The following is a 21,755-nucleotide window of genomic DNA, read 5'->3' on the forward strand; positions in this document are numbered from 1 at the left end:
GCCCAAGGTACACCAGGGCAGCAGCATCAAAGGGATTCAGGCCAAACCTCTATGAGCTCAATCCTCTCCTAGACCTCCACTTCCACGAGTACATAGTCCTAAAGGCATCTAAGGAAAGATTTCCCCCCCCCATCAGCTACGCTATCATCATCGGCTCCTCAGCCGGCCAGAACGACTTTGTCAGCGGTGTCCACGAAGGCTCTGGCCAATCTGTTGGCTACCTTGTTGATGGCCATCACTTCGTTGAAGGGGGCGGGCCATGATGGTGGTGTCCACAGTCCTGATGACAGCTACTCCTCGAGTTTTGCTGCCCCCAAGGCATGAGGTGGCTGCTGCGGCACCTGTGAAGGCCTCTGGAAGGGGGACAGCTCCCTTGGCTGCTCCCCACAGAATTCTCCGGAGAGGGGGAGGGGTAAGGCTCCTGCTGACCCAAAGAAGGGTACAGGGCCGCGGGCTGTCCCAGAGAAGCTGCTGCAGATTTATACCAGCTCAGACGAAGGCGAGGATGATCTGCCTGAAGATTATTATTCAGACTACGAAGGGGGTCATGGACCCGTCTCCCCACAGAGGGAGCCTGGTTCACCGCCTCGCAGAAGAAGACGCGTCAGTCCAGAACCTTCACCACTTGTTCCTTTCATACCTCAACCGAGGGACATGTCCTGTGACATAATGACAATGCTGCACACAATGGTCTCAGAAATACAGCAGGGACTGCCTCCCATACCAGGCCCTGCACTGTCTAGGAGCCCTCCAAGACCGCAGCCTGGGAGTCCACCCCGGCGCAAGGCAAAGGACCATCTGTCCCAAGGCTTTAACCGACACCTCTGCCTCCACCCCCATCTCGGGATTTGATGCTGACTGTGATCCGTCAACGCACACGGTGGCTACAGCCACGTACACCGACAAGGTAGATGACTTTGTACCAGCAGATGGGGAGCCGTTGGGCGCGGATGAACCCCACAGGGCCTCTGCACCGGATGAGGTCGGCCCGTTTCATGCTATGATGTCCAGGGCCTCAGAGGCACTTCATTTGGTAGCTGAGAAGACAAAGGTTTCCTTTACCAAAGATGTGAGTCCAGGCGGAGGACCATCATGTTCATCCCCTTGATGGATGATATCTGGGTGGAGGGCTTGCTCCTGATGAAGACCCCCGAGCACTGCGCCGCCCACGCAGGATAGGCTCGAGAAGAAATACGGGTCCCAGACTCAGCCACCAAATGGCTGAGGTCCCAGCCTTCACTGGACTCTGTGGCCTCAGTCGCGGTCAGAATATGACCAGTGAACCCATCTTCCTCCATGGTGCCCCCAGACCAGGAGAAGAAGAAACTGGACGTGATGGGGAAAAGGATCATATACACTGCTGGCGTTCACTGGGTATGGTACGGTACCCTGCAGCAATGTTGGTCGTCGCCCTTTTGTTCCGCGAGAGAAAAGTTTGGCAGGTCCTCCAAGGGCTATAACACCACTTATCGACAACCTTCCCGCTCCCCGATGCAATAGGCGTACAGAGGTCGCTCACAGGCATATGTTAGCGGAGGACAGCCTTGATGCTGCCTGCAGGACAGGGTCCCGACACCAAAACAGGCCTGAACCGGCCGTGGACCCAGACCCCCACTTGTGCATCCCAGTGGAGGGGGCTGGCTGGTGAGGTTCGTCAGCACGTGGAAGACCATCACCACCGACCAATGGGTGCTTGGAGTTCCAATGCAGGTGTCCTCGTATTCCCCCTGTGGTTCGACAAGAAAAAGCACATGGCGCAGCTGCTGTAGGAGGTCCACCTCATGTTAAAAAAAGAGGTGAATAGAGCCCATCCTCCAGCGCCTCCGGGGCTCTGGAGTGTACTCCAGATACTTTCTGATCTGAAAGAAGACAGGAGGGTGGAGGGCGATCCTGGACCTGAGACGCCTCAAGAAGTACTTGAAGTGCCAGAAGTTCAGGATGATCACGTTGCAGCACTTGCTTGGCCAGCTGGAACAAGGCGACTTCCTGACATCAATGGGTCTGGAGGATACCTACTTCCCCATCCAGCAAAAACACAGCAAACTCCTGCGGTCCGTGGTGCAAGGACAACACTATCAGTTCAAGGTGCTCCGCTTTGGCCTGAAGTCAGCGCCAAGGGTATTAGCAAAGTGCTTGACTCCCGTGGCGGCGCACCTTTGTCTTGAGGGCATCCACATCTACCCTTATCTGGACGATTGGCTCGTCCGATCCCAATTGGCGAGCGAACACACGACGAGGACCATCCGTTTGCTGACAGATCTGGGATTTTACATACATTATCCGAAGTCCTGATTGGAGCCATCGCAAAACGCTCGGTTTCTGCAAGCCCGACTCAACACAATAACGTGTCTAGCATCACCCTCAGAAGAGAGGGTGGTATCCATCCTGGGGAAAATACAGTGCCTGTTGGCGGCACAGTCGACTATAGTGCGAGCCACCAAGTCTCTGCTGGGCATGATGTCCTCCTGCCTCAACCTCGTCCGCCTTAGCAAACTGCAGATGAGACCTCTCCAGGAGTTTCTCGATGTGAGGTGGCTGCAGGCCTCAGGATCCTGGACAGACAAGATCACCCTCAACGAGGAGTACCGTAGGGGGCGATACAGTGGTGGGGCGTGCACCGTCAACTCTCAGAAGGGGCTCCGTTCCAAAACCTGCTGTACCATGAGACGGTCACCACGCATGCTTCCTTGGAAGGTTGGGGAGCACACACCAGATATTTACACGCCAGAGGCCTCTGGCTGCCAGAAGAAAAGCCTCTTCACATCGTCTTGGAGCTTCGGGCCATCTTCTGGGCCCTCAAGTCCTTCCTGCCATCGCTAAAGGGCAAGGTGGTGAGGATCTTCACAGACAACACCACTACCATGTTCTACATCTGGATGTAGGGTGGGAGGCGCTCTCCGGCTCTCTCCAAAGAGGCCCAGGAACTGTGGCGCTGGACCATTCATTATGACATGTTTCTCGTCCCTTTCCACCTGGCTGACACCAAGAACACCATTGCAGACTCGCTCAGCAGGGAACTACTTTCTTGTCACTAGTGGGAGCTTCACCAGGACCAAGTGGATCTTCTATTCCGTCGACCTCTTTGTGACGGCAACACGCTCTAAGTGTCAGGTTCAACAGCAGGTTCCCGAAGCCAAAAAGCATGGGGGATGATTTCTCGTTCTGTGGGAGGGGCTCTTGCTTTACGCCTTTCCTCCATTCCCACTCCTGCTATGAGTGATCACCACACTCAGTGTTACTGCAGAATGATGCTTGTCGCTCCAGCATGGTATCTGGACCTACTACGCCTGTCGACGGCTCCATCCATCAGGCTGCTGCTACTTCCCGATCTTCCCACCAGAGAAGGAGAAGCGATTCTACACCATGACTCGGCGTCGCTGAACCTCAGGGCCTTGCTCCTGCAGCCCTAGAATCTGGCCATTATTCTTTGCCGATGGAATGTAAGGACATCCTGGCCAACATCGCAGGGGACTGGTTTCCAATCACTAGTTTAAAATCAGACAAAAACACATTTAATGAAGCAGAGACGGTCCACAATCATTTTGTTACCAGTGAGGGGTGAAGAGCTGATCTCCCAATTACATTAGCACCCAGGTGGGTGGAGGGGGCAACCAATCAGGTTGCTTGGATCGCAGGCAGAATCCCACGATCAAAGCCTGTGTTCCGAGCAAGCTTGCGGCTGCTTCCCCTGCCCACCATCTTGAACCCCACCCTCCACCCCCTTCCCCTTCTTTTTCCCGTCTGTTAGGAATTATTTCACTAAGTGCACATTTCCCTCCATATTATGGAAAATCCCCCCCCGCCCCCCCAAACGTTTTGCTTTTGTTCGACTGACCTAACCTGACTATTTCCGGTGAAGCCCAGCCTTCAGCTGTGCTCCCTTGGGCTTTTGCTCCTTTGTTATTGGTAAACAGGCACACCCTTCAGACTGTCAGTACTGGGAAACTATGTTTCTCTTAGTCTTTGACTATGTTGTCATTTCTTGGTAACTTTTTTTCTGTGCGCCAAGCACCTTACTGTACCGCGCACAGGGGTCTTTTCATTTTTATGGCCGTAGGCACCCTCTAAGGATTTTTGGTGGTTATGCAAGTGTGCCTGGGACAAACTGGTTGCAGCAGTTTACTTTACTGGTATTTGTACTTTTTATTATACCATACCAGGTTTATCGTGCTTGGTCCCTGACAGTGGCCAGTGCCGACAATGGCCGTGCCATGAAGTCTTTTGTTCTGTCCTTTGGCCATCTTGTCCTTAGCCTTCACCCAAGTCTCGATGACCCGGGACTTCCTTATTTGGGCATGCAGCCTCCCACAAAAACCGCAACTTTCGTGGGCTCCTGCATGTCACGTGTGCAAGTCCCCAGGAAGAGGACTGGGACTGTCTGGTCCCAATCCACACCACTGGTGGCAGAATGTCTGGTGTGCCTAAATGACGGAGACCATGGTGGGCCATGATTGGCCCACGCCTGGCGTGCATGCCAGAGAACAGCCCTTCCATTGGTTTTCCCAGATTTGAGCGCAAAACATGGCTTTGCATCCATTCCCGGTTGATCTACTAAAGTTCACCCCGAACTACAGAGGGAGCCAAGTATCCTATCCTGAAACACTGAAGCAGACCCGTGGGACTGCCGGAGGCGCACTGGAAGGTTTGGCACTTTGAGCCCGCTGCTGTCCCGTTGGACCCCTGCTTTTGTCATTGATCTTAGAAGGCCTGCAAGAGCACTTCGACCCTTTGGAGTAGTGGGAACAACTACTCTCTGAACCTCCTGATTACCTGCCAAAATTGCCTTCTCGGAAGTGTTCCTGGGCCGTCCAGTGAACTGACCAATCTACCCCAGGGTATTGCATAGGAACGCCGCCATCCTGAGTTGACCCTCGAGACTTGGGAAATCACTAGCTTGTGGTCTTCAACCCTCGCCCGCCAAATTTCGTAGTCCTAACTCCTCTGGGTCAGAATCTAGGAGAGTGCACCACGCCGTCAGTCTTTGTGATCCCTGCGTCCCTATGTTGTGGTGATGGTCGCTGTAGGTGCTTTGCCTATCTGCCCTCCTGTGCCTGGAAGCCTGCTGCACCAGAATGTTCTTCCTCTCTTCTTCATGAGCTGAGAAATGGCTACTGTCCCATCTCGGACGATCGACCTGTCCCACAGCTGCTGAAAGCCGGAGTGCCGAGAAACTGCATGGCTCAAACCTACAAGCGACTGCAACTAAAATGGCAAAGTTTGGTCCAACCTGTGCCAAGGGGCGATGAGTACTTGCTTCACTTACCGGTGGCCCCTGGCACACTAGTTATCCTTTTACTCACAAGACCCCTTGAAAGATTCTCACTTTGGCTGGGTTAGCCTGTGCTCCCTAACTATTCCCGTAAATCGAATGCTGCTCTGCCTGCAAGTGTAGACCCTCCTCAAATAAGGGAACTTTATTCTTCATCACCTCCAGCCCCTTCCTGACCTGCTACAGCCCAATGAAGAGGTACCATTTTTGCTCTCGACCGGGACCGCGCATTGTAAATGCACTGCTGCAAGGCTTCCTACTTCGTAGGGTTGGACTGCTTATGTTAGGGTTTGGATTATGAAGATCTCCCAATGCAATCATTGTGTTAACCCTCCTTCTATTACAGGTTGTGGATGTGGTTCCCCCATCTTGCATTAGGCTAAACGCAATTGTATATAAGTGATATGGTTGTGTGGTAATTGTTTCTTATTACTGTGGTTATTTGTGTTTGATTAGAAGGCCTATAATATATGTATATATACACACCTACAGCGACCATCACCACAACATAGGGACGCAGGGATCACAAAGACTGACAGCGTGGTACACTCTCCTAGATTCTGACCCAGAGGAGTTAGGACTACGAAAATTGGCGGCCTTTGTAGTTTGTCTTACGAGTTGTTCACGAGCTACAAGCTCACGAGAGGTGCGGCTTAACACGCTAGTCAGTGAAGGTGCTTTCCTCTGATCCTCTGCGCGTGTGCCTGTGTGTGGCTGAGGCAGCGAGGCAGCGAGAGAGAGAAGTCTTCCAGCTCACTCTAGCTGACTCGCAACTGTGCGAGCGTGTCTGAGGCCGAAAGGCGTGCAGACTCCCAGCTGACTCCCTGCAGTTTGTTGAACGGCTCAGCAGGCTTACGTAGTGGACGGTGACGCTCTAACTGGTGAATACACCCTGAGGGTCGATGAAGGGACCGGACAGAATACTCAGACAGTTCACTATATTAGACCATAGCTACATCTGAAGAAGGGGCAGTACGTCCCGAAACACGTGGTGTGGTGTCTACAATGAGCTCCACATTAGGAAGACATTGTTTGCAGCATTTTGACATTGCGTTTGGACAAAAGAATGCTTACCCGCCCACAACAGCATTGAGTGCCTGATTCCGCCTCTGCTGTCCCGACGCTGCTTCCTGGAGGAGGCGGATCGCAGCAACGTCACGTGACTCATCACGTGACTTCAACAGGGACATTTAAGCTGCCGCGAGACACCCTTGCAGCGTTAAGCCCGTCGGGATAAAGGGCGCCGACTGTTGTGTGGCTGTTTGGTGGCTGACAGAAGCACACCATAGCAGAGTCGTGTGCAGAGTCCAAGTTTGCTGCAGGCCGCGAAAGGACGTCAGGAGGAAGGTAAGACTCTATCAACAATGGATACGGGTCCTCAAACCCGTTTAAAAGCAAAACAGGCATCAACCGTGTGTGGAACTAGCTCAAAAATGAAAAACTTGAAAATCATTGAAGTGCGAGAAAGCCCTTTTTGTGATGTTCCACTGGCAGAAAATAAAACATGCGAGCGAGAGGTGGGGAAGGGGAGTGAGCTAACACACGGTGAGCCTGTGGTTCCCCCAGCCCAAGTCACTTGTGCGCTCGAACTTGTTCTCCCTCTACTCTCCACACGCCTCTTCATCCATCCACGCCCCATGAAAGTTTTAACTGCCCTGCCGCACTCGCTCATCTGGCTGCCTGTTGTCTCCCTGAAACTTCACCTTCACAAATAGGAGCAAGGTTAATGGATGTAACACCTTCCCCCCGGACGGACGTGCCACGCGTAGACTCTAAGGAAACTAACACTGTGCCCAAAGAAGTCATCAGTACAGAGTCAATAGTTACATCTAATCAGACGCTGAATAATGCAAAAAATAAAGAAAACAGGTTCAGTAAAAAAGAAGGAAACGAGCACATAAAGAACGTCTGTGAAATGAGGAAATCACAAGCGTATGATCCGTTGGTCCTGGCCAGAAAGACGGACTCTTCTGGCAAAACGGACTCAAAATCGCTGTTCACATCCCATGAGAACAAAGACGAGAAAAACGAACTTGGGGAATGCGCAACAGTTGGCAACACAAAAACACCAGCAGCTCAACCATCACAATCAGAAGATGGAAGAAATGAAGCAGGCGAAGACCTGTTTTATTCCCCTTTTGATGTGACGGATGCAGAATTGCTAAATATGGAAACATCACAATCTTTACCAAACTGCAAAACATTTAATTTCGAAATTCACCAACAAGATCCATGCTGTAGCAATCGCGAAGAAATCGTGCGTCTAACTAGCTCCATACAGCCGTTGCGACTCACGCTGCCTAATGAATACAGTTACCATTTAAAGATGATACTGAAACGCCAGGAGACCCAGGAAGAAAAATAAATGGAAGGTGAGAGAAAAATTGCACATCAACCAAATGCAATGGAGAGTCCAAACTACAGTGGCATCGACTTAGCAGGTCGGGCGGCAAGACTTACCCAGAGACTACAAGCTGATTTCGAAAATATTAAAGCAAAACTATCAGACAGCTTCTCGAATAAAAAGAAAGATGAAAAAATTGGCTGCCGAAATCCGGTTCCTATAGAGTCAGCAACCAACATAGACACATGCATAGCTAATATACAATGCAAATCGCATTGTCAGTCGAGCAAAGAATACACAGTGGAAACTGGGCAGAGTGGCGAGCTGCCGGTGCACGGGCACCCACAGACAATTGAATTTGGTGACAAACCTGCAAGTTCCCTTAATGAATCATTCGGTCATGGGAAAAAAATACAGAATAAAAGAGACAGAATGGCACCAAATTGCTCTACTCCAACGAACCATGGTGCAAGTGTAACTGTGGAACATTTGCAAAAGATTCAACAGACACATTTGGTATGTGACTGTAGCGATTCAAAAATACCAGACAGGGATAAATCAACAAGTGCATCAGATAAGGAAAATGAAATAAAATCAAATCTGTCTGTTGCAGCAGCGATCCAGATTCACAACAATGTATTAGCTGCAACCTCCCTGGCACTAATTCCTTTCATAAAACTGTACGACAACTTGAATTAAGCCACACAAAACAATGCTGCTTGTTTGGGCAATTTGGTGGAAAAAGTTTCAAAAATGCAAACTTTAGTCCAAATAGAACAACAACAAAAACATAACCAACACACGGAGATAGATGATGGCTTCAGAAAGATAAACGAGTTAATCGAAAAACAGACAAATGAAGGAAGAAAGCAGATGGACGACCTGTTAGACTTTATGAAAAGGTCCTTCTTGAATCTAAGTTTGACAAACTCAAGCTCAGCTAACACAGACGACGGACTCAATGCTACTGCTAGTCCTATCGGCTTAGAGCCAAAAGGAGAGGATAAATTGACACAAAAAGCCTCTACAGCCCCAATTCCTCATCTGGCAGACGCAAATCCAAGTATTCAAACCGCATCCAGTTGCCAAGAGGAAAGTGTAACAGCCCCTTCTGCAAAGGCAATTGAAACCCGTCTCAACGACACACAAGAGAAAAGTAAAGAGATTTTGAAGTTGCAAGATCCGGGGCCTTTACCGGCTGTTCCAAGCTGTTCGACCACCAAGGCTTTGTTTGGGATCTTCCATGGCCTGGCAAAAAATATCCAATCAAGAAAACCCCCTGATCCAAAACAGCCGACGGGACACGGCGCTCCTGCATCAGTCATTCCAAAAAAACAAAAAGAAAAGAAAAAAAACTTGACAGCTAACAACCAAACATCAAACTCAAGGAAATTTATCAGAACCTTAAAAACGCCCCCGAAACCAAAGTTATTTGTTTGAGAAAATACATTGGGGAAAATGATCAACAAACCTTCGATTCCAAATGCCTCGGAGGCAGCAAATGTGGATGCATTGGAAAAGGAAAAGATAAAAGACACTGAAACATTTCCAAAAGAGCATTCTGGCCGAACGCTACGAAAAATTGTTAAAACAAATCCAAAAAAACGGATAAGAATTGACTCAAGCAGTGCTTCACTATCTGATGATATTCAGGATCTGTGCAACCTCTCCACATATTCTAATGCAATTGGAGATGATGACACTCAGGATGAAACTTACATCTCTTCATCCGTGAGTTTGAGCATTTTGGAAACTCCTTCCCAAAAACATCAGGGTCGACAGAAAGGCAGCATGAAGCATTCGAGAGCTGCCATAAAACAAATAGGAGATAAGAAAAGTTTTTTTCCACAGGCAGCAGCCACAAAAATGGCTGACAGGCAGTCGAATGCAAACCGCTTCACTAAAGATAAATTGGAACTGGCCCTAAATCCAAAACATACGGCAGCCCAAAATCAAACAAGAAAAGAAATGCCGAAATCTTTGTGAGGACAACGTACAAGTGCCTCAGGAAAAATAAAAATAATTAATGTGCTTGATGACGATTCTGAGGTAAACATGAACCGAGGCAATGTAATGCGATTATTTCACTCAGTTGCGACACTTAGGATAATCAAGTCTGAAGATATACGAATTGTTGAATATATATCTGAAGAACGAGCTGATTGTGTTCTTTTACATATCAGCTGTCAAGCGGTCAGGAGGACCATATTGACGGCGAAAGAGGAACTGTTATGCCTAGGTTTTGAGATTTCTGAATACCTGGAGATCTCATCACCGTTGGCTGAAGCTCGCGAAGAAAGAAAGGAGTCAAAAACAACTTTGACTCAACGGCGAACACAATTACGAACCCACTTCAGTACCAATCAATCATCTGTGACAAATGAAAAGTCTCAAATGCAAGCTAAAAGGAGACATTAACTAGTCACTCCCGGACAGGACGCCGACGCTACCCTTATTTCGTGGAACACCAGGGGATTCACTCATTTATGCAACGACTTCCCAGTGGACCTAACAAACAACTTTGCAATTTGCTTGCAGAAAGCTTGGCTGCGGCAGCCACCAGTAAAGGACGGCTGTCGGATATTGATTAACCCTGCCGACAAAAACATAACAGGTCGTCCTTTTTCTGGTCTTCTAACATTGATAAAAATAAGAACAAATTGGGAAGTGACTGAAACAAGCAATCCAAATTGGCATGTACAAGCGACCTTACTTGAAAGATCGAGTGGAAAAATAGAGAAAGCCCAGAAGTTATTGCTGCTGAATGTCTACTGGAACCCAAGAAAGATCACCAGCAGCAAATTCATTACCTCCATAACCACGTTAATAGATAATAATCAGTCGTCCCATCAAAATCTATGGATCATTGTGTGCGGAGATCTGAACCTAGCATGGTTCAATGGGAAAAAACAATTAATTGAAGTATCCCGACTAGAAGAACGTAAAGCCGGCTCCAGACGAATAAAAGGGAACGATGCAATGGAGGCACGAGACTGCACAATGATCAACGGAAATGTGAAGGGAGACATCCCGCCACAAATCACCTGGCGAAACATGGGGTATGAAAAAACTTTAGACTACATCTGGACGTCTAATAATGTGACGAAGCGAATTGACAACCTGGCGATAATTCCATCAAACTACAGCGATCATTCACTTTTGATCATGTCTTGGGAACCAAGTTGCAAGACATTGGCAGGTTCTGCATGTACAGAGCTGGAAGTGAACTCTGGGCGTAACAGACTCAGGATAAAAGTAAACCAGATCGTGAAACTCACATCTGCTTTCCAATCACAAACCAAGGATAGTCTGGATCCACCAAACTACATCGCATTACTGCCATACACCAATCTGACAATTAAAAGACAATACTATCAAGAATACGACCATTTGCACACATGGAGAGATACCTTGAGAAAGGAAAAATGGAAATTAAGGAAAGATCTACGAGAGCTAAGATCTGGAAGCAACATAAATACAGCTACCTCGATAAAACATCGAAAACAAGTTTATCGAAACTGGCTAAAGGCTTTCAACTTTCGGCGCGATCAAGAGCGCGGCGAGGCAATGCTAGCCTTAATTAAAACAAATAACACCAGAGATATCTGGAACATCTTGAACCAAGGCAGTATTAAGCCTGAAAGCACGATGGCAAATGGTGTATCTGAAGCCAACTGGGTGAGGCATTTCGAGCAACTACACACGTCACAATGAAGCAAGTTCAAAGTCAAAAATGATCTATCTTTAATTGCCTGGGACATAATTGAATCTGAAGAAAACATAGCAAGTGCTATATCAAAGTTAAAAAATTCGAGAGCAGCCGGCCCAGATTGCATCACCAGCGTGATGTTAAAACAACACAAACAAGAATGGTCAGTCTTCATTTCGGAGTTGTTTAGGAAGATTGCAAAAACCAGAAAAATTACATCATCCTGGTCCGAAGCAATTATCGTACCAATTCACAAGAAGGGCGACAGAGACGATCCTGTTAATTATCGCCCAATTGCTTTATTGGACACTATTGGGAAGGTATTTGCAATGTTCTTACAAGAAAAAATAACAGCATGGGTTCGGGGGTCCGAAATTGATGACGAAAGACAAACTGGCTTCACAAAAGGAGTGGGCACGGAAAACAACCTCACCATAGTAAACATCTTGAAGCTGGAAGCCATTCGGAAGAGGGAAAACTTGTATTTCGCTTTCATTGACATGCAACAAGCGTTTGACACCATAAACCGAGAGATGCTTTGGGAAAAATTAAAGAAATGGAAATGCCTTCTCTCTCTTCTAAATCCAATACAAGCCTTACATGAATCCACCACAATAAGAATAAGTCTCAATGCAAATGGTGATCTTTCAGAATCGATCGCAACAAATAAAGGAGTGAAGCAAGGTTGCCCCTTGGCTGCGGTCCTATTTAAACTGTACATTGCTGATGTCTTGAAAGCCTTAGCTAAAACTCACTCATTCGCCCCAAAAGTAAACGGGCATCAAATACGCTGCTTGATTTATGCCGATGACCTGGTGCTGGCCGACCGAACCCCAATTGGCCTACAGCGTCTCCTAAGTGCCCTGGAAGGGTACATGGAAACAAATGAGCTTAAGATTAATGTGAAAAAGACGAAGATCATGAAGTTTAGTCGCACAGAGGGAACAAGAAATAAGAACTTCAAGTGGTACATCAATAAGGTTCCAATCGACGAAGTGAATGTGATTCGATATCTAGGAATATCAATAAATACCTCAATCAGAGAACAGAGCTGGGTTAACGAGCTGTACAAGCGAACCCGAACCCTTGCACTACAAGGAGCAAGAATCCACACGTTATATGGGAAATTCACGCTTGTCCCAGTCCGTTAATTCTATCTTCAAAAAGTGATCCCAGCAATCACATTCGGTGCAGAGGCAGGCTGGAATATCGACCTAAAAATCTGGACAAAACTTGAAGGAATATTTTGGAGACGTGTGTTACAACTGCCAAAATACCTATCAATGACAATAATTCGACACAAACTAGCAGTGGAGCCTCTGTACGGATTAGTTATTTGGAAATCCATGGCGTTGTTAAGAAAGATGGAACTCAACAAAGTGGAACCTGCATACAAAATCTTTGTTCCTCATGGTAAAATAAATCAGAATAATCTCTTGAAAGAATGGTCTCAAAGAATAAAAGTCTACATGCGGTCTGCAAATATTTCAATGGAGATGCTTTTGAAATGGCCACAAATTGCTAGAAAAAAACTGAGGCAGTGGCTTTGGATACAAAATCTAGACAAATATCACGACTTGGCAACTGCAATGGACTTGGGGCCGACAATGAACAAATTAGACAATCCACCTAAATATCTCTGTCAATTTCCATCTAGACTACACAGAGACCGTTTTTTCCGCATACGAACTAACATCTACATGTCACGGCACATGCTGTTTGTGAGACACATGGAAAATGTTACAGATGACTCCTGTAGAGTCTGCAGGCTTTGTCCGGAAACAGTAAAGCACTTACTAACGGAATGTCAACAACTTAAGGATTCTAGATCCTTATTTATGGGCCAGTTTGCACCGATAACTGGAAATCCAGATGATTTATGGGTGCGAATCCTAAGTGGGAATTCAGTACACCTAGTTTGTGCAGCTTTAAACTTGTTGGACAGTGTTCTATCGACATCGGAGAACACGATTAGCGAATAGAGTGGAGGCTGCTTTGGTTTGCTTTGTTTGTCCGCTTTGTTCCTCCTTCATGTCATTTCTTTCATAGTGCTGTCAGAATATTGAAGCTGATGATGAGGTTGACCAGATCTGAACAAGGACATGTGATTCTTAAGGAAATTGTAATAAAAGTTTGTAAGAAACTGTAAATTACAAAAAAAAAAAAAATATGTATATGTATTTTTGATATACTGTCTAAGAGTGATCTGTGTGTGCTCATTGTGGGCTTCCGATCACTCTCACCCCTCCTGAGACTTAGTCTTGACCGCCGCCGAGCTACCTTAATTGGGCTGGCTTGTCCAGAAGGTTCCCCTGTTCCATTAAACAAGGGTGGCCTCCTAAACCTCTGGCCACCAGGCCAGAGTTTAGATATTCATTTTAACACCGTCCCTCCCACCCTCACTTAGCTGATGTCCCCACCACCGCTGTTTCTGCAGCTCAGTCTTCCTGCTGGCCGCCATGGAAATAGAAGAGGGGCTCTGCAGTGGTCATCTTGTATAATTATTTTGCATGAAAGGACAGGACACTGCGAGGCGTCCGGTTAATTCATACAAAAAATATTACTCTTAGCACCCTGTGTTTCAGGATTGCAAACCTGGAGTGCTAATAGTCATAAGCACCCAATCCACAGGCTGGAATGGGTGGCATTGGCACCGGGACCCTCGTTTAAGGCCCTCGTGTCTAATCTGTGGAACGGGTGCTTATGGCTTAATTAATAGCTTGAGATGGGACTGAAGTACCAGAGCGCTGATGATTAGCGGCCATCTTGCAGGGCTACAAGCCACCACCCCTATTTTTACTAGTTTTAAAGTTCCTTCTATATGTGAGAATCAGACAAAGCCCATATGTAGCTCCTAGGCACAGCAAAAATGTATATATGTTTTCTTGTGTCTCGGTGAAACTGAATAAGCAACAACCTGCAGGTTGGTAATTATAGGGACCCCTAGCAAGCCCTGACCCAGGTTTGATGACAAAAGGCCTTTTTGGAAAGAGGCAGCAATAGTCCATGGAATCAAGAGGCAGACAAGTCGCAGTGGTGGTACCTGGGAAGATGATATGAAAGTGCAACCCACAAGTGCAGAATATGGCAACCTGTGATCTATTTGAACGGAGAAGTTTTCAAAGTTGGCAACCGTCTGCTGGAGTATGTGTGAGTGACCTACAGGAGGGGTGATGGGGTCACGCTGGTGTCTGTTGCCATGCTTGTGGTTCCAGTGAAGGACTGTAGGCAGCCCCTCTGGTGTTTTTAATACCTGGACAAAGAAGAGTAACCTGGTCAGATGACTCAAAAGTTGCAGCCTTGAAGTAGTTGGTGCCCGGCATGGCAGAAGCAGAAAAGAAAGCACTATGATTACCATTCTGCACAGGTCCACTCAGGCCTTGTTGAGGACTTTGGTAATACAGGCAGAACAAAGATGGCTACTTGCACAAAGGAAACGCTGTAAGTCTTGCCTGACGAGCCCTGATGAGGAGGAGCACTTGAAGATATCAGGAAAACCAACGTTGAGTCTCCAGGAGGTAGCAGGTGTCCTACCATGGTGGCTGGGTCCCACCAGCCATCTGAACACTATCGGTACACTGTTCAAAGATTTGGCAGCCATCCAATGAGGGATGGTCAGCAAAACACCACTTTAGAGGTTGTTTACCCACGGGGATGTAGATTAAGGTTCCTAGAAGCCCCTGTATTCCATTAATTCAAGGCTCCTTTATGGCCTCTGTGCATTGCCTGCGAGTATGTATGGTCACATATAGTCATGCTCGCTAGGAAAATCATCAAAGATGATCAACAAAAGCACTGTTTCAGGTTTCATGGCTTAAAAATATAAAATATCAATTTTGCCCCAGCACATGGGACAAAGGTCTACCTGGCCGTAGTTTTGACTACACAAAACATTAGCATTTCAATAATTATGCTATACGCAGCTGCAACTATCCTTGACTGAAAAGACAGCCTGGGTGAGAAAGTCACCCGGGACAGATAAGGGTTAAAATGGACTATCCTTGCTGTGGTTGTCTTACGAGCTACCACTGTAGCAGATAAAAGTACAGTCCCAGTCGTAAGTGGTGCTTTGGAAAAAAAAGTCTAATTTCTGCAAATAGAGGTTGAGTACCAAAGAAGACATTGCTGGAGAATTCTATCCTCTCTGGCTCTGCTACACTAGCCAATATTTTATTAGCTTCTACATTTGAATTCATTTTACCCAATCATATCTCTTTGCTATTACCACTCTTATTTGATTTGTATATAAGTTGGGTATTTTAGAGCTGCCTTATATTATTTTCCATTTTGGTGGGGGCTAGTTGTTTGAAGACATCCTTTATTGGTTTTACTACTGCCCTACCACCAATAAACTGTTCTACAGGATCATGCCCTACTGAGGAGGGTCTATAAATACAGGATCATGCCCTACTGAGGAGGGTCTATAATTACAGTATAGTTCTTTGTACATTATCAAAGGAAAAATATGTGTTTTCATATCAGTTGGGTCCCGCCCACACGGGGGGTGCCTCCAGGACGTCCCTCCTGAAATTCCAGGCAATTGTACACTTAATAATAGGATATAACATAAGAACTGAAACGTGATTGTAGACCCTGCTGAATGGCCTACATACCATAGAACAGATTTTGTTCTAGGAGAGGGGTTGTCAATATTTTGCCAAACATTCAAACGCTTGCAGTGTCATTCTAAATTCTCCCTGGGGTAAGGGCACTCAGCCTGTCAGGTGGCTAGGCATAAAGGTGGAATCTCCCAGCCACTTTCCCAGGTTGTCGCAATTTATTTTCCTTAGTGCCTGTTCACCCTCTCCCGTGCCCCTCCTTCCTGGCACTCTTTGTCCCCGGCTTCCAGCCATCACCTTGCCTTCAAACCTCGCAGCTCCTTCACTGTCCACTCTGCCGCAATAGAAATAGAAAAGTGACTTAATCTCTTTTCTAGTTCCTATGACGGCAGCCATCTTAGTTTAGCAAGGTGGGTAAGAGCTTGGCAGGCCTGGCATGTAGTACACACAAACATCCCTAGTTTGGCAAGTTTCCCTTAGGGTTTGTATACTGTTTATTCTATAGTCATTTCCTGTTTATGACTCAGCCACTTCCTGTTGCCAGAAAGGAAGTGTGTGGGAACTCATTGTGCACTCTAGTGCTCGGGCGTGGCTGGCTATATAAGCCACGCCCCAAGTTTCTCCAGCGCCTGTATGCTGTATAGCAACACGCTCACCGCGCTCCTGTTCAGCCCACGTGCCTTCAGCTCCTGAGTTCGTCCAGCTCCAGACTCATCGTTGCGGCGCTCCCTCAGAGCATCCTGCAGCTCCGGTCTGATCCCTTTGCAAGAAAAAGGCAAGTTAATCAAAGCTCGCAAGATCCTGCAACGCCGCGCGTACTCACCGGGCAGCAACCTTCGTTCCGGCTCGAGGCGCAAGCCTTCTCCAGCTCCTGCAAGGAAGAAAAGACATCACACAGCGTTCGCAAATCCCTGCAACGCCGCGCATACTCACCGGGCTTCCAATCCTCATCCCGGCTCGTAGCGCTAGCGTCCACCAGCTCCTGCAAAGGAAAAGAGACCTCAAACAGCGCTTGCAAAACTCAACTACGCTGCTCATACTTACCTATGGTACCTTCTGATATTTCCTGCGCTTTTGGCAGCATCTGAAAGACAGAAAGGAACAGTATTACAAGCTTTGCAAACTTAAATACTTACGCTGCGCAGATTGTGAGGCACACTTACCTGAGACGTTCGGGCTTCGCCTGCTGGTGAAGTAACTGGCATTCTAGCTATTCATCACACGCTGTGAAGTTGGAACAGCGTGTCACGTTGAACTTTGGCATCCACAGACATTGCCATTATAACTCTGAAAACGGAGTAGAGTATCCATCCCAGAAGAATAGCTTCGCTGCAGAGTGCAGGATAGAGAGTTCATCCATCTAAAAGCAAAGGTGAGCTACAAACAGGGAAGCAACCCACATCACTCCACAAGGGGGAGAGCGAGGGAGTTCTGAGGTCTAGTTAGCCCAGATCTTAGTGTATTATCTCTTTATTTGACAGACACACTTGCTAGACCGGCTTGGGGGAGTGAACACTCGGGACCTGGAAGTTGATACCATCGCTCCCACAGAGACACAGGTGAGTGTGAAAATAAGCCAAAACTATTGCATTAGAGTACCAATAGGGAGAAATAGCATATTAGAAGGGACACACAGCTTTGTAGGTGTTGTTTTCTTATTTCCCCACCCACTGACTGCCCAAGGCCATGATAAGCCCTATGGCCATTCCCAGCCAGTTCCAGCCCCCCCCCCACCCCTTGCCGAAAACCGCTCCTCATGGGATCTCTTTGAGCCAAATTTATTCAAGCCTTAACATCAAACTTTTGCACTCGGAAGTGCCTGCCAATGATCTTTACGAAGCAGTCTTCTGAGAGTTCATGGATTAATTGGAGCTGTAAACTCACTGATGGTGTAATAAAAATGTCTTAACCTGGTCTGCCTTCTGCCACTCAATTTATAAGCACTATGTGCGTCCTTCATTGAAGTTGTGTTAAAACGAGCATTGGCAAAGCCAACAGTTTTGGCTTGTGTTCAAGTATTAGAGCCTTACCCATGCCTACACAAAAGCCTGTTGACATTGGCAATGCTTGTTGTACTGCAGATTGGGCACGCAAAATATGTGCTAAGCCCATCTCCCATCTAACAAAAAAAAAAAGTAAAGCTAATTCGCTCCTCGGAGGGAGCCCTGAAGTGTGAATAGCGATCACCCTCTCCTTTGCAGTCTACAGGAGGGGTAACGCCTCTGAACATGCACCAAGGATGTTGTTTCGCTCAAGCTTACCTTGGTCTTGGCCTGATCGCAGGGGTGATCACTATATTAGTAAGAGTAATTCAGCCGTGGTCCCTGTGTGATCTGTGCCTACAGAAATTATTCACTTCAGTTGCACTTCACCGATGCCACCCAAGAAGACAGTAAAATGAGTGGGAATTGCGGCAGAGGAGAAATATGTGGCATTTTGGTGCTTGACTGTCCTGGGCTTGACCAGATCGATGCGCAATTGTACATTTGTCCTCTACTATGGCACAGAGTGTAAACACCTGATTTGAGACCTTCCTGAAGATGCACCATCCTTTGAACAGGTTATTTGGCTTTGCTCGTTCTTAGTAGAGAAGCTCTCACAACAAACCGTAGAGTACAGTGAATGACTAACCTAATGTGTTGATACATTTTACGGTGTTTTGCTGCGTGTAGAGTTATAATGGTCATCATTTCTTATGTAGAAGTAGATTTTTAAGCGCTCGTCTGATCCTACACTACTTTATATTTCTAATTGTAATGCAGTATATTTTGCCTGTGTGCTTCAGATAGTAACGTTAAGAAAAAATGAAGTTGTGACAAAAGCATGCATTAAACAACCTTTGCTAGCCTTGATAGAAAATGGCAGTACTTTTAAATAATAAAAACTGCTTACTATGGACAGGGCTATCTGGGACACTTTTGGATTTGTATACATATGTTAAATGTTCAATAATCTGCATGGCTAAGTCTTTACTTTTTATTTATTAAGATGATCGGTTCATTTTGAAGCAGATGCCCCGTCTCGAGGTCCAGTCCTTCCTTGACTTTGCTCCCCACTACTTCACTTACATTACAAACGCTGTTCAGATGAAGGTATGTGCGCAGCGCCTAGCATTATTCATGTTTATGCATCAGAGTCAACAGGCACCCAATCAAAAGGATTACAAGATTAGTAATAGTGCGTTGATCAGTTTATCCCTTGCACTTTTTTTATTGAGCAAACTAAATCCAAGAATACTGCCAGAGCAATGTTTATAATCAATGTAGTAAATCATCCTGTGCTAAAATATCAACACATTACAAATGCAATGTATGCATGTATTGAAGTGGAATTTTTTATTTAACATTGACAATGTAAAAGTAATGTGAAGAATGTTTTAAATTAAAAATATGTTTAAGTACATATGTATTCCATATATTTGGGTTAGCTTTAGAAATAACTGATGGATGCAAGGTTTCACTTCAATCTGGTTATTTCAGGGTATGGTTGTCAGAACTTGGGTGCTGAGGAGCTCATGGGCCCCCCTACAAGCTGGACGTAGAACTCTCATAAGTCTAAATGCACTGGTTGGGAGGACTTCCCCTCCTGGCCCCAAAGTAAGTGCTGCCTTAGCAATAGTGTTCCTGCGATGAGACGGCAAATAGTCCTTTAGCAATTACAATGTTTGAGAATCATGCACACATTGAAATATATTTCCAAGAAAGTGATCTCAAAGATAACTGGCAAAAGCTGGAGCCTTGAAGTCATCTTCAATACTTCTATTTCCAATAACGGGCGCCACTGATCAGCAACGCCTCTGAGTTGTTCCTAAGGAATATGTACTTTTAAAGTTTAGGCAGAGTCCTTTGAATCTTATTTATGTTTGTAAAGACAACCAAGATTCGCTAAAGCATTAGCATAATACTCTCCAGAACCCCCATGAAGAAATGGAAGAAGCTTAGCAGACGAGGTGAAACAACAATCCGAGGAGGTGAGAGAAAGTAAGACTTGAACATACTTTCAGTTTGACCTGCAGGTGATTCTTAGTGGAATAAGCATTCTTGGTCATGCTGTAATGTAGTTTCAACAAACCGAGCCGTCTCAGGACCATGAATCTTTGCAGCCCCCTCACCCTTAATGTAACTCAAAAAACAGACGATAGGATAGCGTGGTTGAACAGTCACATGAACTGTAGCACTACAGTGGTACTCTCACTTGACTTATCTTGGTCTAGTAGCAACTAAATGTGCCACAAACGCCAGGGTCAGCTCTAATGTCCTCTGCCCCCCTCCCCACCTTGATCAACCTTCTTAGTACACAAATATCTATTACCAGCAACTCAACTGGACACCCTGAATCTTTTTTGACTGGCCATCTGTTCGAACATAACTTTATGTTGGTGACCTCCTTGCTTAAAATCCAAACAAAGTGGTCACACAGGAACAAATGATAATTTAAACTGAATTCAATAGACTCACATATGTGAAAGGAGGGGCTGAGCTCGGTCAGTGAAAGTTATCTAGACATATTTTATTAATAACATAAGCACAATTACACATACAATGTATACAAAGATCTGAACATTTCTGTAAAATGTCCAAATCGAATTCTACCTAAAACAGCAATATATCAACTATTGATGAACACGTGTAGCCTTAAACATCACCATATAGAAGTAACTGCTAAAGTGCATAAGTAGACTAGTCTCGGATTCTAATTTATCTCATCCGTAATGCATTAGGGCTAGTCACTATATTTCTGTTCATTAGAAAACATTTCATTTATATAAATATCATAAGAAAATATACAGAATATCACCTATAAAACAGAGCAATTGCTCTAAAAAAACAGAAGTACTAATTGTGCAGTAATCGTTGCTGAAAAAATGGAAGTACTAATTGTACAATACTCATTGTCAACTACAAGTATCATGCATTTATTAAACATAATACCCAAGATATCTAGTCATTCAGTAGTTTCGACGAATAGTCATGTTATGTTACTTCGCATTTATATAGCGCTCTATATATCATTGGTATGACCTCAAAGCGCTGGTTGGTTGAACGCCCTCGGGAACCGTAGTTCTGGTCAGTAGAGAGAGAATAGTTGCATAGGGTGTGTGGGTGCACCAGGTATGTGTACAGCTGATGTAATTGCCGGATGGTAGCTGCATCCTAGCGTTAGGTGTGGTGCTGAAGATATCAGTTGGATGTGTGCAGTCTGGTGGGTGGACACCCAGACTGGGCTCTGGCTACGTTAGGCCTGATGGATGCGTATGTGAGCAATTAGGCCGGAATGTGCTCGGCTAGCTGCGTTTTATTAGGGTGATGAGGTGTTCATGGGGTCGTATTCGTATGTGAACAGCTAGGTTGAATTAACCAGGGGTATAGCTGTGTTCTAGTTGAGTGATGGTGTATAGTAGAGAGTAAGCGTAATGATGTGATATGAAGGTTTATCTTTATCATTATGTCCATCCCGTCCATTCCATCCCATCCACTCTGTCCATTCCATGCATCTTTTATCCTTCCATTCCATCCATTACATCCATTTTGTCCATTCTATCTATTTTATCTATTCCATCCACTCCATCATTTCCGTTTACTCCATTGGTACCATATACATATATTCCATCCACCCCACTCATCCATTTCATCCCCTCCACCAGTCCATCCATTTCATCCCCTCCACCAGTCCATCCATTTCATTCCCTCCACCAGTCCGTCCTCTTCACCAGTCCGTCCCATCCACTCCATCTGTACCATCCACTCCATCTGTACCATCCACTCCATCTGTACCATCCACTCCATCGGTACTATCCATTCCATCCGTACAATCCATTCCGCTCAATCCATCTATCCACTCCATCTATCCACTCCAATTCCATCCATTCCGTTC

The 21,755-nt window shown here is 46.1% G+C and overlaps 1 protein-coding gene across 6 annotated transcripts in view; it reads left to right on the forward strand.

The window, feature by feature from the left end:
* Positions 1 to 21,755, forward strand: part of PIKFYVE (phosphoinositide kinase, FYVE-type zinc finger containing) — a 1,728,392-nt gene that overhangs the window by 1,550,389 nt on the left and 156,248 nt on the right. For all 6 annotated transcript variants that reach the window (XM_069615606.1, XM_069615608.1, XM_069615605.1 and 3 more), the window contains one exon: positions 18,870 to 18,973. In XM_069615606.1, the coding sequence (XP_069471707.1) occupies positions 18,870 to 18,973 (104 nt within the window). The remainder of the gene's footprint in view (positions 1 to 18,869; positions 18,974 to 21,755) is intronic.

The sequence above is a fragment of the Ambystoma mexicanum genome, chromosome 9 (assembly GCF_040938575.1).
Source record: "Ambystoma mexicanum isolate Mex_15411 chromosome 9, UKY_AmexF1_1, whole genome shotgun sequence".
Classification (NCBI taxonomy): Eukaryota; Metazoa; Chordata; class Amphibia; order Caudata; family Ambystomatidae; genus Ambystoma; species Ambystoma mexicanum.